Source organism: Dermacentor albipictus, unplaced genomic scaffold, assembly GCF_038994185.2.
Source record: "Dermacentor albipictus isolate Rhodes 1998 colony unplaced genomic scaffold, USDA_Dalb.pri_finalv2 scaffold_28, whole genome shotgun sequence".
NCBI classification, from domain to species: domain Eukaryota; kingdom Metazoa; phylum Arthropoda; class Arachnida; order Ixodida; family Ixodidae; genus Dermacentor; species Dermacentor albipictus.
In genome coordinates, this window is record NW_027225582.1 from 527,483 (window position 1) to 544,582 (window position 17,100).

General features: G+C 43.1%; 1 protein-coding gene across 1 annotated transcript in view; it reads left to right on the forward strand.

Annotated features, from left to right (window-relative positions):
* The first annotated feature begins 1,355 nt into the window (after positions 1–1,355).
* Positions 1,356–17,100, forward strand: part of LOC135913902 (organic cation transporter protein-like) — a 109,315-nt gene continuing 93,570 nt past the window's right edge. The window contains exons 1-5 of the mRNA XM_070529705.1: positions 1,356–1,481; positions 4,836–4,962; positions 10,476–10,530; positions 11,362–11,541; positions 14,105–14,208. Of these exons, the coding sequence (XP_070385806.1) occupies positions 1,382–1,481; positions 4,836–4,962; positions 10,476–10,530; positions 11,362–11,541; positions 14,105–14,208 (566 nt within the window). The 5' untranslated portion in view covers positions 1,356–1,381. The remainder of the gene's footprint in view (positions 1,482–4,835; positions 4,963–10,475; positions 10,531–11,361; positions 11,542–14,104; positions 14,209–17,100) is intronic.

Consider the following 17,100-nt stretch of genomic DNA (forward strand, 5'->3'; position numbering starts at 1 on the left):
AACTGCAAGTGGGAAGCGCTGCAATATGCGCCATATAGCCCAGACCTGTCGCCTTCCGACTTACACATTTTGGAGCACTTGAGGAAACAGCTCAAGGGAACCAGATTCGTGTGGGACGATGATGTGAAAGAGTCAGTGGGACAAATGTGTAAATGCTCATGGAGGCTACTTTTAAACAAAGTACCCCGTTTGTCATATATTCGCGTTGGCTCATTTTCATTTGACTCACCCTTGTATATTTTGCAGAACTCCTGGTTTTTATATGGGCTCTTTGTTGCAACTATAATTTCGGTGCAATTACTCAAAATACATGACCGGTGACAGTGGCTCCTGTGCAATCCGTTGTAACGAAGGACAGCATCATTGAGATTTTTCCCTGACCGTTGCATATGTTCAAAAATGTAAACAAGGTTCTTGAATGACAAAGTTTTATTAAAATACTTTATTTGCCCTCAACCTGTTCATTTCATGGCCTTTACATTTTCCATGTCCACGGCATGCACTGTTTTGCTGGTTTCAAAGTAATGTAGTTCTAAAGTTCATGTGATGTTTTCTTTACTTAATAAATAGATAGAAAACATGGAAGCATTGGAAAACATTGAAGCATAGATATAAGTTATTTCGGGCACAATTTCTGAGACATACGAGTATATTTTTTTTATGAAAGAATGCATATTTTACTTGACAGTGTGTAGCACTCAAGAATTTGTTTGCGGCATCTTTGGTAATGGCTGTGCAGGTATTAATAATGTATTGGATCCCTCAACAAATCCTATAGGGAGGAGGCTGAGCTGCAATGTGAGCTCCCCCCCCCCCCCCCCCGGACAAAATTTCAGGCTATGCCACTGGTACCCAGTGACGAGTTTGTCCTATGCTTGATTATGAATCCACTTCCCTCAACATAGCAGCCTGATACTCTGCCCATTAGACCATGGACTCCAACCAGTGGTGACGCAGATCGGAAGTAAAATGGCTAGAGACAGACAACCGAAAGTATGTGAAGTATTTTAAGAATGCTAATAGCATTAAATAATCCAGGACATATTGGTTACATTGGTTTACTTGTTATTTTTCTTGTTTGTGCTGGATAAATGCTTGTTTTTCTGAAGCACTTGGCATCCAAACAGCATAAGAAGCTATGAAACTAGTCAAGTAAGATATGCATTCTAGATCTGCAACAGGCACTATTGTTGTGATTTATTTGCAGTGTGACTGTTGTGTAAATGTGCTTAAAAGGATTAAAACAGCCTTACTAACATTTACTGAATCGCGCAGGTTCACATAGGTTGGAGAAGTGTGCATTGAGGAGGTTATCCTGGCACAGCTTGCCATAGCCTGCCATGATGGACCAGGAAAGCTTGCAAGGACCCTACTTCACTGTATGTTCACAGAGGAGGAGCTCACGGGCTATTTACCCTTTAGAAATAACACTAAGGGGCAAAAAGGGGCTCGTGACCCAATCAGGGTCACCACTTGTATGGGCAAGTAACGTACATCCTTTCTTGTTGCATTTTTACAGTCACATTTTGTATCTTAAATTAATAACTTGCCACTAGCATAACAAATGACTTTCAATTAGCCTGTGGCTGCAACTGTGTCCTACAATAGCCTACCATTTGGAATGACTTCATATGATGTTAACTGTCTAATGCCTCCACATTGAAATGCTTCAAAATTTTAAAAGCTGCCTGAACTTGCAGAAGTTTTTGGCGTCTCTGCCCAGACAAAATGAGGTGCATTTGCACATTAGCAGTGCTACTTGGCTGTCATTGCAATAAATAGTTGCCTGTGAAGCACGCTACTAATCTAGTGGCATGGAGCACATGCTTAAGTAGCCTGAAAGTGTAATAATACAGGAATTGTGGGGAAGCTATGCTCAAGTGCAGTTAATGCTCAACTCAAGGCACAGGACTACCACCAAATTTCAGCAACCAATATGGCCCTCCAGGTTCTCTAACATAAAACATAGAGGTTTCTCCAATTTTAAAGGACCACATTGAATTAATGTTGCTCCTGTTTTTGGGGTGGTCCACATGATGCCAGACAGTACCCTTCAGCAGAGGGAACATGAGTTGTGTGGCAATTTTCTTTTGCTTCTTTCAATCAAAGAAAAAACAGGGACAGAATTGCCAGCATCACTGTCAACAAAACTGTGTTTAGCAAACGCTTATTTGTTCTAAGCGCCTTTATCTGTGCTTTTCCTGACATGTTTAAATAAATTAAGCAGCACTGAATAGGCCCTTGGCGACTACTGCCTAAATCTTCTTACAGACCAAAGGACATATCCAACACAACTCCCATTCTGAAATTGTTGGAAGTGTCTCCTGCCTCCTGACTTGAAGTGAGAGAGAGGGAGAGGCAAGTGAGCACTTGCCTGTTTACAGGGTTATTATAAACCATTGCTAGGTAGCTTATGGGCTTAAATTTATCGAAAAGATGAATGGGCTTTCCAGTTGCTCTTGTTTAACACGTTGAGGATCACATTTTTGGGGAAAATAAGTCTTCACAATTTAAGGGTTATACATTTTCTATGGGTATGCAAATGCTCGAAACTTTCGAATAACAAGGTGAATAGTGTCCTGTTCGATTCAGTCTTCGAATCGAGTAGTTGCTATTCATAAATGCAAATATTTTTTTAATTCTTTAGAATATCTCAAAACGCCAATAAAACTTAGAGTTGTAGCAAAAGTACGGTAAATTTTCACCTTCATGGGCACAATATAGACATAAAACGTGAGAACTTGTGTAGTAGAGCAGGCTACGTTATTAAGTAGATGTGCTTTAGGGGCTGTACAGCAATCATTCATGCTTACTGAAGAGTCCTGTGCATGTGAAGAAACTACTTGTTTGCTGCTCCATTAGTGCTTTTAATAGACAGCTTTTCATAACGTAGTATGCAATGACAGAAACTTGCTAACATTAAGAATACTAGGATGTGAACTTTTTATATTAATTGTGATATCAGCTGTTCATTATACAAAAAAAACTGTCCAATGTTTAATTGGCTTCTGGCATTATTAGATTCGTGTTTGATTCGATCTCAAAAATTACTATTCGCACTTCCCTAATATTTTTATTGTAGATTTAAGTTTTTCGGAGTTACCTTTTGAGGAAAAGAGGGATAAATAATTTTTTTTTAATGACAAAACCTTTTTAGTATTTCCAGTTTTACAGATACCGTATTTACTCGATTCTAAGCACCCCTTTTTTTCACGATCGCGATGCCCAAAGTGAGGGGGGGTGCTTAGATTCGAAAAATCTAAAATGACCCCCCCCCCCTCCCTCTTTTCACTGCGACATCACGACGACACGGGTGCAAGAAATAACATTTTATTTTGCAATCATTCAAAAGAAAAATCGGTGCACACAGTGAACCCACCACTTGTGTTGGATGCTCAGTTACTATCACTGCCACTCGAGTTCGTCGCACCGCTTGAACTGCCGCTCTCGGTATCCCACAGCAGGTACTCTTCCGTTCCGTCAAAGTGGTTTGTGATCGAGCAGTTCTTAAATGATTTGACCACAACGTCCACTTGAACCCGCTTCCAAGCGTCCAAAATCCTCTTTGCGATGGTTGATGGGGACGCTTTCTGTAGCTTTTGCCATACATCCGTATACAGTCAGGCTGTACGGCATACTCGCGCCGCGGACGCCATGCTACCTCGGGACTCCGACGGCTCCGGCTCGATGACAGAGTGAGCAAGCGCCCTGCGGCCTAGGCCACGCGCGCTTCCTAACAAATAGGGGGGGTGCTTAGATTCGCATGCAAACTTTTTTCCCAGTTCTTTTGCGAAAATAGAGGGGGGGCGCTTAGAATCGCGAAAATGCGGTAGTTTACTGTATGCAGGATTTGGTAGCATAATTTTTTTTATGTAATGGAACTTGCAAACCTTGTTTTATAGTAAACTAGGTGAAGTGACAATACTCTGACTACTGCACTGACAGCCACCAAAGAGCTAAGAGAAAAATCGCTTTTAGAGAATGCCAAGGGGAGACAGCAGAATAAAAATTTTTCCTAGAAGTCCCAGAAGATTGCAGCACCTCCAGTGTGATCCTAGGCGACACTTTGTTCTGAAAAGGTGCGTTTTTTTTTTTCTTCAAATGTTCCGTCGCTGCCACACTTGTATGACAGTCAACCTCAAAGGATTAAAGAAGTCAGTCCACTGAGCATTTCTTCATAACTGTCACATTCTGCATGTGTCAGTGTAACCAGCTTGACGCACCACTACTGAGAATCCTCGTTATATCAGTCATTGAGGCAGAAAACACACTTTGCTATAGGCACTATTTTCTTTAATGTGGAGGGTCCAAAGAACAGCCACTGTAAGGTGAGAAGTGCACTCCAATTGCATGTGAACTCGTAGAACTTAACTTCAAATCTAGCCACACTCAATTCTAGTGACATGACAGTGTTGTATTTGGAGCATGGAAAAGCGCAATGAAGTGCTGCACATTTTAATTATGAAAGTTGCAGGAAATAAATTTAGTTGCCAGTAGTTTCCCCCTTAGGTTTCTTCATGAATGTCATGAAGCTTGCTTCACCATTTTGTTTCTAAGCAAGCAAAGTTCTCATCTTTGCGATCGAGGATATTCATAAAGTTATTCTGCTGCACTGTGCTGCTCCTCTTTGCCCTTTTCTGCATTTGACACTTAGTGGAGTCCTGTGCCATTTTGAATAAAGTGGTCATACTCTGAAGGTGTACCCACGAAAAGTTAGAATGAAGCAAAATAAATAAATAAATTTAATTATAATGAGGGCATACTGTACGCCACACTCTTGCTTGGGAAACTTTGTTTTTTAAAACATGTTCTGGCTTTTTTGTTGTTTTTTGCAGGCTTCACGTGTCACAGATTTCCTGGTATCAACATGCCCTATGTAAAGAACACCCTAGCCTCGCTTCTCATGTCGGACCTAAAGCCTCCAAAGAGCCCAAGTTGGACAACTCAGGCCAAAGCACAAGTGTTGTGCTTTTGTAACTCTCGACATCTTTATGTTCATTTATGTTTGTTATGTTAGTCTCCTGAAGAGCCTCATTCAGATTTCTCAAACGAGCGTACAAATATTGTGCCTTTGTAAACCTTTACATTTTTATGCGATTTTATTTATAATAACTATGCTGGTCTCCCCAAAAGCCCATGTTGTTATGGCTCAACCAACATACAAGTGTTGTACCTTTTGATTTTCTCACTACATTATTATGTAACTTTTTTATCTAGTTCCACCAAAGATAGTTATTCTTTGCTATGTTATTCTTTAAGTATCTTTGATTATTACATGGCAAACTACCTAATTTTGTTAAAAACTGTTCCATGATGGAACAGCAATTCAAGTTCGCTTAATAAAGAAAAGTAGGTACAATGATAAATTTTCCTGAAAATTTGGTTTCATACACCTTAACATAATGCAGGTTTCATACCTGTGTTATGCCATGCCATATCAACCAGCGGTTTTTACCATCAGAGATATAGTTCAAAATATTTTCATATGTTTGTTGAAGTTCAGAACTCTTTCTCCCCATTAATATCTCTGCAAAAATTTTCCTGTATTTTCGCAAAAATTAAAATGTTCTTGCCCAGCTAAGCTAGAAGGCACTGATCATTGTTTCTTTTCAAAGGGAAATTGTTTGATCCAGATGTTCAGATGGGATGTTCAGATGCTGGTGTGCATGTCAAGACAATGTAGTGGTGCTACTGCCAAAATAGCCAATTTTTCAAGTATTTCAACACTTATAGTACTTTTGGCGCCAGCAAAAGCGAGTAAAATTGCAGTTAGAATATTTTTCTCGGGACGCAGAAGGCACAAAATAAATATAGAATGGCAGCCTGTTTGACATAGTATAACCACAAATTATTTGAAGCCATGGAGGTTCAGTTGATCACCTAAAAAAACTGAAGTTCAAGTTTTTTGCAAAAATATGTGTGTTCAAGGTAAAAAAAAAAAAGTAGCTTTGGTGGTCGGCATAAAAGTGTATGTGATACATTGTTACATAGTCCCACATGTCTGCTATGCATGTGAGAATTTACGAAAGGGTATTATTCTTAATATGTGAAAAATTATTTTTTGAAATGTTCGTTTGTGGATCGCACATACAACATAAATATAGGAAGCCTTGTTGTCTAGCAAGGAGAGATTGTGAATAAAATTAGTCGCAAAAGCTAGTCAGTCAACAAACTGTGACTGCCTTGTTATCGATGCAAAGGCAAGCGACCTCAAGTGCTGGAGTCTCATTTATTTTTAACATGAGTGCGAAAAGTGGTTGCCAACCACGTCCGACCACATCAGACTGAATGTGGCACATATGACTTTTATAGCCGAGCATGTTCAGGCTGTCAGTGGTAACATGCAACACCACAAGAATTTGTTCATGCTTGTGTAGGCTTTCAGTTGTAATTATGAAGTAATTTTCTACTTCCATCGTCATATGACAGTCCTTGAGTTCTAGAAAACAGGACGCAAAGTAGGACAGTCTTTGGGTTCCAGGAAACAGGACACAAAGTGTCCTGCTCCCTGTATGTCACTCCATATTGTGTGTCTCAATGCATGTCGATTGAAGAAATAAAACGAAGGACACCGACCAACAGAAGTGCTAAAAAATGAATAAATCTAAAGGTCGTTTCGGCTTCGCGTCGGAAGCCGAAACGTCCTTTAGATTTATTCATTTTTTCGCATTTCTGTTGGTCGGTGTCCTTTGTTTTATTTCTTCAATGCTTCGATTTAATGCATGTCGATATGTCGCATTGCATTACAGTGCGACGTCTTTTAATATGCCTTGCAGGAACGATGTCAGTGTTCTTTCTGGATTCATTAGCTGTGTAAAAGCAAATATTTCTTTTGTAAACTACATGAAACATATATTTTAACACTGCAGAACTCCCTCACGGATTTAACACGGATTGATATATTATGGGCAATGGCTGTATGGTTTACCGGGCCTACACCAGGCACAAGCTGCGTTGCATCAGGGCATGCCTCTTTTGGCAATAACAGACAGACCATAACATTGCTTCTCTGTCATCTGTGTTGCAGACAAAGCCAGCTTTGTCGTCTACATTCTCGACTGGCAAGCTTGTGCGCACATTGGAAAAAAGCCGGTGCTCACACAACTCAAAAAACAATTTTTCGTGTTTAAAAGTACTTTTTTTTTAACTTCACACATGCATAGCAGAAATGTAGAGCTATCATAATTAGATGTATCACATATAGTTTTACGCCTACCGCCATAGTTGCTTTTTTTTTTACCTAGGAACATAAAGCTACGTGCAGAAGATTAGAACTTTACACTTTGTTTACAAGTGATCAGCTTTACCTTCAAAGCTTCAAATATTTTTCTACTTACTATGTCAACTGGACTACCACACTATATTTAATTTGTTTTCTGAATTTTTCTGCATTATGAGAAAAAAATACACACTGGAATTTTGCTTATTTTTGTCGGTGCCAAAAGCACTTGAAGTATTCAAATATTTGAGAAATTGACTGTTTTGGCAGTCACATCACTTCACTGTCTTTCCATGCACACCATTTGAAGGCCTCAACTGATGCCATGTGCCTTCGAAAAAAAAAAATTTGATTGATGTCTTCTAGCTCAGCTGGGCAGGAAAAATAAACTCACCAAAATGCTACTAAATTTTTAGCAAAAATAAACAAAAGTGTGGAAGGTGTTTCAACCTCCAGTAAAGATGTGGAAATTTTTTCAGCTATATCTGTGGTATTGAAAAAACGGTGGTCAATTTGGTGTGGAATAGCCCACCTGCAAGTGCATCTGTGCCATTGTCAGAGTGGTTCTGTTCAATAAAAACTGCAGTTCACGTAAGTTCGCAAAAAGGGTTTAATTTGCTATAAAAAATACATGAGTAAGAATTAAGAGGTATTAGCTTAAATTTAAATTGAAAGAAAAGCTCTTCAGTAATGACAATGATGTGCCTTTCATGTATGCACAAAACCTGATTTTTTGTGAATTCTTTCATTATTTTTTGTGGCGGGGAACAAAATTGAAATGGAACTCGCATGAGGAATAATTTTTTAAGTCTTCCAGCAGGCCACTAATAGCTATGGTTTTTCATATAAAAATCTGAAGTCAAAATGAATAAATCGTTTGATATGGAGTGACCTGCTCAGGCACCTAGTTATCATAGCATAAAACACAACTGGATCATGCAACAAGCAATGCAGCACAATAAACTGCTTCCATGGCATCACTTATTGCAATGGCCATGTTGTTTCGAAAGTAGATAATGTTTAGCAAAAATTGGCACACACCATTCGAACAATAAATAAGGATTATGCAGAGGAATCATTTTTCAGTTTTACAGAATTTTTTTTAAAGTTGCTTGTGGCAGATAGCATAGTTCTTTTTCTTGAGCTGCATTATTCAGAGGTGGACATTACTAGTGCAAGAAATGGTAAATATTGAACAGATTCTCACAAACTTACTAACTTACTTAATTACATTATGGCACATATTTGAATTTGCAAATTGTAGCCGTGAGTTTGCAAGATGTATCCACTTGAAATTAATTTCCTGGATCACACCAGTTTCACGATCTTTCCAGAAATATGGGACTAAATACATAGGCATTCCAATTTACTTTTGTGCGGCAGCACATTTTGTAAAAAAAAGTAAGTGGAACACCAGTGCGTTCTTACAGCCAGTTTAATGGCATGTATCTCGTCACTGCTGTCATTCTGGAAGTTCATTCTGAGTGCATACGCCTTGTAAACTCACCAGCTACGATTTGTAAATTGCGATAGTAAAGTGCCGATTGGTGCCGTAAAGTAAATAATTAGGAAATTAACTGAATTTCTGGTAATTAGCTGAATATGTGTTTTGATTTCTCATGCAAGAAATGTCTGTGCCTCTGTATAATCCAGCTCAAGATCAAGATTTATGTTAGCTGCAACAGCCAGTCTGAAAATTTCGTGAAGCTTAAAGATGACTGCTCTGCATATCAGTGTCCGCCGTGGGCTCATGTGAATCATGCCATGGTTATACTGGCTATCTAATAAAGAAAGCAAGTACCTTTTTTGAATGTTCTTGTTCACTGTCATGTCATTCTGCTTGTGCGTTTATTTATTTTTTAATACTTCTTTTGGGAAATGTTTCTTAATTGAGGGTCGTACAAACTGCTGAGAGAGAGAGAGAGAACAACTTTAGTGAAAGTGCCTGCAGAGTCGGTTAGGCTCCCTCCACGCAGGGAGGACAAGCTTTTACCGTGACGCGGCCACTACGTCAGTCTCGTGCATTGTGCTCCTCGAGGTCTTGGTTCCTCGCTACTTCCGCGGCCACACCTTTAATTAGAATGACACCCGAATGATTATGCCGTGCTCCCTTTTCTGCCCTTGCGCTCTCTTCATTTCTTTTTTTACCCTAGTGTTTTTAAAGGAGTACTGACACAAAAAAAATCCATGTGGTTTTTTCTGCTTTAATAAGTAGTTAATGACCCCGTAATCACGGCACGAGACCTCATTTACTTCAGAGCGCGACAGGTAATTATCTGCAGTCTTTTTTGTAGCGACCAGTCCAAGTTTCGGTTTCAGAGAGCAACGAAACGGTCCACCGGGAGTGTAAACAAGGTGGTCACGTGTTCGCAAAAAGCCATGACGTATGCTCTGCTGCGCAGCCAGCGTGCGGCGCGCCGGCACGCGAGCTTCGTGTTGCTAGTCGTCTGCTACGTCTGCACGTGGTTTGCCATGTCCTCGCCATCATCGTCCTCGTCGTCCTCGTTTTCGTCGTCCAGCGGCGACGATTTCCTGCATGTGGGAGTCGCCGCCGTATTAGACGAGGCCAATCAGTTTCAATTTGACCCACTGGAGAGCAGCAACTCGGATATTGCTGCCGGTGACGGCGAGCACGTGTAAAGAGCACGTGTAAAGCCGCATGGCAGCCAACGAAAATTCGTGACGTAGCCACATGACGTAGCGTTTTCTTGGCTATTTACAGACCTGGGTGATGTCAATGTCGCGAGGTGCTCTGTTTTACGGTTGGCTGCGCGCACGCACTTTAAAATTGATTTTAAATTTGTTCTAAGCGATATTCGCCGCTGATATTGTACACACGATGTGTGTGTGACCCACTAAATCGATCTCACAAGTTATCTCGACTTCAAATTTTTGTGTCAGTACTCCTTTAATTGTCTGTCAGTATTCAGTTTTGTTAGGGTGTCAAGCTGCAGGCACTTTGTACTTCGCAATTATTTTAACGCAACAGTGTGAAGGGCCCTGTGTCGCAGAAAATCCGGCGTCGGCATCTGGCGCGGATGTCGTTTCGGCAAAAAGATTTTCGAACCACCCATACCCAGGCCCTCCATGTGGCACAAGGGACCTACTGAATTGAATTTCTCAAGCTAAAATACCTAGAAAAATTATAAAGTGCGACTCACACACAACCTACAGACATGATAGCAGCGGATTGTATTTGACGATACGTGCAAGTATAATTCTGTTACGCGCAAACTCAAATAAACCCATTTTACAGCATTTCTACCATTCATAGACCGGCCACGGCATCCGCCATTTGTGCGCCCCGGCGCGTGAGTAATCTCAAGGGGCCACGGAGCAGTGTGCCCGGTATTTTGCAACACCTCTAGATGGCGCCTGCTTCCGCCGCGTCGTGGCCAGCATTTCCCAGTAAATATTACGATTACATACGCTCCAGTTGCTGGGAAGCGTGTGACGCAGTTTTAATGTTTGAATGCTATCACATTCCACTCTTAAAGGTGAAGCTTAAGCGTCCTCCATCTTTTTTGAGAAGTTTCTGATGTTCTCAAACTACAAATGGTCGTATATTTGCACAAATGTTTGGTTACAAATAACCACTTCACCTAGAAAAATGGTTTTGTCTACATCAGTTCTACCCTGTTGATTTCATGAAGTATCACTGACTTTGCTGCGTTAAGCCAATTGAAAAACTGGCATATTGCTTCTACTAGCAGCTCCATGATATGGTTTGTTACAGACTATCTAGAGCATGCTTTTGAGGCCAAAGTGACCCAGGCCTGCAATGCAGAGGTGCCTGTCAGAGGTGCTTGCCCCCGATCTTCAAGGACTATATTAACGTGACATCAAAGATAATGCTAGGACATGAAGTGCAATGAAATGTCTGTATGGTGTTTTGAAAAAATGTCGTGGGCCAATTATGAACATTTGCCAACAACTACATCAATGATATTTCAACACTACCACAATGTGCTTTTAATGCCATTTGTTGATGTTGACCAACGACATTTCAACAATTTTTTGTACGCTTGCATCGGAGGGGAGTGGAATATAGAACGTAAATAATTTATTCATAGATTGCACTGAAAAGGGGGGCCATTGTTATGCACCCAGTATCTTACTGTTGATATCTTCCTTCACACTAGATGAAAGGTATGGCAGCGGATGCAAACACCAGTGCCGAGGGTGTTCCACAAGCAGCAATGTTCGAGCACTGTCGTTATCGAGCTGTCTTCAAGAATGGCACTGTAGACCCTGAGACACTGCTAGTATGCAACACGTGGACCTACAACGAGACTGTACCAGGATCATCAGCAGTACCTGAGGTGAGTTATTGTTACACAGCGATCATTCCTATTAATTTCAAAGAAAGAAACACTCATACTTATGCACATACGCACAAAGTTTGCAGAGCACTGGCCGTATGTGAAAAGTTAGATTGTGTCAGGGCATGGAAGTGATGTCTGTAAACGTATGCTGCACCGTACTCACCTTCCCAGCATGTGCAGAGTCCACATAAAAGTTACGTGCACAATACATGTCTTGGCTAAGATAAAATTAGCTTTTCCTGGTGGTTCTGCAGTTCCTTTTTGTCCTAGTCAGCCAGTGCAAAATAACATAGACAGAAGGAAAGAAAACACAGCCACAGTGCAGAAGCCTTTTGTGTGTTGCATCTCTAAGAATTTCCCTGTTTTATAACCTTTTAGGGCTGATTGTGCTGCATATTAGTGTGCACAAAGAATAGGCGGCTTTCCAGAAGGCCGTGCCGGCCAGACTCCATTTCATACCAGAAAAGTTATAAAGAAAAGTAAATTGGAAAGCGGTTCGTCTATTTGAAGTTGAATGCCAATGTCTTCCTTGGCAATCTTGGAGCGAGAATATGCAGCACTAACCATATAATTTATTCTGAGGCCTGCAGTGTCTGCGTCTTAGGCTTGAGGCGCAGCATCTCATTGACAATGCCTCGAAATGGTAGCCGTCACGATAAAAGAATGCAGAAATTCCCTATCTTACCATGACGATGAACAAAACGAGAACAAGGTGAAAGCAGGCTCCTGCTTTCACCTTGTTCTCGTTTTGCTCATCGTCTTGAATTTCCATCTCCCGCCTTTCCTGTGCTTCCCCATCAACCTCCAGTACCGATACCACTGAGGCCACTGGCACCACCAGTGGTACTGCACGGTGGTATCGCGAGTACCGATACCATCGGGAGCACCAGTATCAGATAAACCTTCGGGATGGGCGCACCTGGCATGCACCTGGCATGACCCACAGGTCATGATGACACATTTTGTCACTTAACCCTTTCGCTGTCGGACCTTTCTGGCCGTGACGCACCCCCAGTGTCGGCTTGGTTTCAGGGAACGAGCATAACAGGGAATGAACATAGCAATTTATTTTTTATTATGATTGGTATACAAATAGCATAGTCAATGCAATATGCACATTTCAGTGTTCTGCAGCTATTGTTAGTAAGCATCAACATCATCACCAGCTTGACTAAAATCCGTTCAACATCCAAATCTGACGATGTGGAACCCTCTTCCTCGCATGCGACTCTGTCCGAGTCCGAATCCGAGCTCGGCTCGTATTCTGAATCGGAATTGAGCCACCGCTCCAATGAGCAGACGAAGGTCCCGCACGCCGAGCCATCCGAAAGTAACCGCGCGCAGGGAGGATGCGCTTTCAGTCGCCCGCACAATGGAGAGAAATGGGACGTTGCGAAATCAAGAAGACGGAGGGAGATGGAAAAAGGCTAAAACAAAGTTCGAAGAGCTTTACGTTTACTGCTGCAAGTCGGAAGTGAGGGTTCGGCGAGAGAGCGAAAGCAGCAATCGAGTCACCCTTTTTGGAGAGGCAACGGCACGTGCGCCTGAACTTGACACGCCGTAGCAGGCACACCAACAGAAGAAAAATAAAAACCTTCAAACCAGCGGAGATTGCAGAACAACCCTTGAACCCATAGCCACACACGCGCGACGCATGATCCAGCGAACGTGGAGCCACCGCGCCACTCAGCAAAGAGAAAGTGGGGAGTGGCAGTCGCACCGTACTCTTCAATACATTGACTAACACAGGTCGGGGCGAATATACGAACTTGTAGAAAGAGTCAACAGATGGCATGGCCAATCCAGGAGCGCCAGCTTTGCGCTCAGGCGCGAAATTTTGAACGCACTATAGAGAACGTACCAGTACGTCAGTGGCCTTGTGGGAGGGGAAGCACGATGACGTACCGGTACGTCCATGACAGTGAAAGGGTTAATGAAGCTTTTAACAAATCTTGTAGGTAGTATCGCCTGATTAAAACTTCTCTCTGGGCGAGTTGGTGCATACTTGACATAAAAATTGTAACAGCGCAAACACATGCAACCACAAAGTACGAAGGACGAGATACAAGCACTGCAGTTCCTTATGCACCAACTCGCCCAGAAAGAAGTTTTAATGACAGCGCTTGTGTCTCGTCCTTCGTACTTTGTGGTTGCATGTGTTGGCGCTGTTACAATTTTTATGTCAAGTATCGCCTGGAATATCATAGTTGAATGTGCACATGGAAACGTTATCCCTCTGCATTGCTCAGACGCAGAAAATACATAGCACTGCACGCACGGACACTGTGAAGACACAGTCAACGGTTTGACAAACACTCCTTTGGTCAGGTAGCATATTACAGAAAAAAATATATGTATATAGTGTGGAAGAGGCACGATCTTTAAAAATTGTGTTGGAATTAATAATGATGACGCTGTATATAAATGATTGTAATCTAAAGCTAAGGACATTGCGCAACAACGTTTAATGCTGAATGTTATCTTGTCAGCATACCCACCTGTTTGTTTTTTACTCTTGTAGAATGTCAAGGAATACCGAATTTTTGTTTTGCCTGTGCAGTGGGACCTTGTTTGCTCCCACGACTGGCAGCGATCTTTGATGCAGAGTGTCGTGTTCGCTGGATCCTTGGTAGGAGCTCTTCTCCTGGGCTGTCTCTCAGACAGGTTGGTGCACTTGCTCCTTTAGGATGACAGCACACGTTTGATTAAAATCAATGAAATTTTGTGGCTTTATGTGCCAAAACCATCATACGATCATGAGGCACACTGTAGTCAGAGACTCCTGAATTATTTGGACTGTATGGGGTTCCTTAACGTGCACATACAGTCGCCGACCGTTTATTCGGACCTCACGGGGACTGCGGAAATGTCCGAATAAACAGGTGTGCGAAAAAGCAGATTAAGAAAAAAAAATGAAATCCTTTATTTCCACGTACTTATACGGGCTCGGCAGTAGGCTTGAGTAAATCGTGAATACGCCGTTGCACGCTGTTCCGTTTACGCGCACTCAAATAAGCCTGAATCTCGGAGAGGGTCGTACGGTCACTATAGACCTTTGCACGGGAAGCCTCGAAACAGAGAGTGGGAAACGGATATGAGGCCCCCGGTAGCGAGAGTAGCTAGCGTCTCATAGTTACCACTGTCACGCGCGCAGTTCCCGCATTGACTGCGCGACGTTTTGGCGATGTTATGCTTATCCGCACAGGCTATGCGAACGTCCGGGCAGCACTGCGCTGTGTGCGGTTGTTTGAACAACCAGAATACAGTCGCCGACCGTTTATTCGGACCTCACGGGGACTGCGAAAATGTCCGAATAAACAGGTGTCCGAAAAAGCAGATTAAGAAAAAAAAAATGAAATCCTCTATTTCCACGCACTTATTCGGGCTCGGCAGTAGGCTTGGAAGAAATCGTGAATGCGCCGTTGCACGCTGTTCCGTTTACGCGCTATCAGATAAGCCTGAATCTCGGAGAGGGTCGTACGGTCACTATTAGCGGCTGAAAGCACAGTTACTGTTTGTACACGCTCCGCATGCCACCACGGCAGCGCAGCACATGGTGCGTCATCTTCCGACTGAGAGTCATCGTCCGGCGGTGCAGCAGAAACCTGACGAATGATCTTGCCGTCGTCAAGTTCTGCGCATGTCAATACAGCAGTGTCAGCACCTGTGAAACTGTCAAAAGAGACGGTGTCCGGAATCGCAATGCAACCACTGCGCAGGTCTCGGCAGAACATTTCCCGCCTCAGTAGGGAGCACATCGGAAGGCGACAAGTCTTAGGCCTCCCGGCACCCGCTTGCTGGCATTCCCCGGCACTGTTGGCGCCATTAGACCCTTGACGCGATGTTTACGTATGCCGCGTTGGATCACCGAAACCTCGACACAGCACACAAAGCAAACACCACCGTGCCGACACCAGTCGCACAAACGAAAAACGCGCGGCCTGCTCGCAGCGTCTTGCGCGAAGAAACAAATCAGCTGCTGGATTGTCTTGACATGGCTTACTAAGCTGAAACCGGAACTGCTGCCGAGCCACTCTATCTAACCAGGCAGAAACGATAATGAGCGGGGATTTCCAGTAGCGCCACTTCGTGGGGCAGCAAGGAAGCTCCGTTCAAAACAAAAATGGCGTTCAGCAAGTCGAACCATGCACTGGTCAGTCGGTGCATGGTGCTCTCGACCGAGTTGGCTCAAGGAGTGTCCGAAAAATCAGACGAGAGGTTGCAAGGTGTCCGAATTTAGGCAGTTGTTATACATTATGGTCTATGGGGAGAATGGCGGTGCCGCGAAGCTGACCAAATAATCGGGCATGTCCGAATTTTCGGAGTCCGGAAAATCGGTCGGCGACTGTAAGTGTAATGCAGCAAGAAAAGTGCAGTGCAGCACGCACAATGTTCTGCAAGAGGACTGTGGCTGCATCGTGTACCTGTTGTATCGGTTTCCTTGCGACGCGGTACTGAAGCATCGCTGGATTAGCGCTGTAAATAGTAGAGGATTCCTCCCTACGGAGTCGTCGCGCGTCTGCTCGATTCATTTTATCGACGGGAAGCGGACATCTGATAATCCAGAGCCGATGCTTCAGCTCGGATACGTGAGGTAGGTAAGATGCGCTGTGTGTGTCTCCATCGTCAGCCCCTAATGCTTAGAGGGGCTATAGATATGCAAATATGAACCAAGGTCAATTAAGTTTTGGCCTTGTTGGCTCTTTTTTTTTATTGAAATGAAAATAAAAGAAAGAGACATAGTCACCTTACAATGGTGACGGCTACTCCTTTCCTCATAGCAGAAACAACAATATAAAGAAATAATGTAGAAAAATGAAAAAGAAATATGAAAAAATATCACTTCATAGGGTGAGAAAGCCACAGCACAGTCCTATACGCCTATGAACATAACAGTGTGAAAGTCAATTGCAAGTTGCACCACAATGAGTTCGTAAACAGTCACAAACACACACAAACGTCCATGATGTAGACTTCGATGAGCATATACAGTCGCCGACCGATTTTCCGGACTCCGAAAATTCGGACATGCCCGATTATTCGGTCAGCCTCGCGGCACCGCCATTCTCCCCATAGACCATAATGTATAACAACTGCCAAAAGTTCGGACACCTTGCAACCTCTCGTCCGATTTTTCGGACACTCCTTGAGCCAACTCGGTCGAGAGCACCATGCACCGACTCTGGCCGGTGCATGGTTCGACTTGCGGAACGCCATTTTTGTTTTGAACGGAGCTTCCTTGCTGCCCCACGAAGTGGCGCTACTGAAAATCCCCGCTCATCATCATCGTTTCTACCTGGTTAGATAGAGTGGCTCTGCAGCAGTTCCGGTTTCAGCTTCGCAAGCCATGTCAAGACAATCCAGCAGCTGATTTGTTTCTTCGCTGACGCTGCGGGTAGGCCGCGTTTTTCGTTTGTGCGACTGGTGTCGGCACGGTGGTGTTTGCTTAGTGTGCTGTGTCGAGGTTTCGGTGAGCCAACGCGGCATACGTAAACATCGCGTCAAAGGTCTAATGGCGTCGACAGTGCCCGCGCAGACTGCGCTGGGGAATGCCGG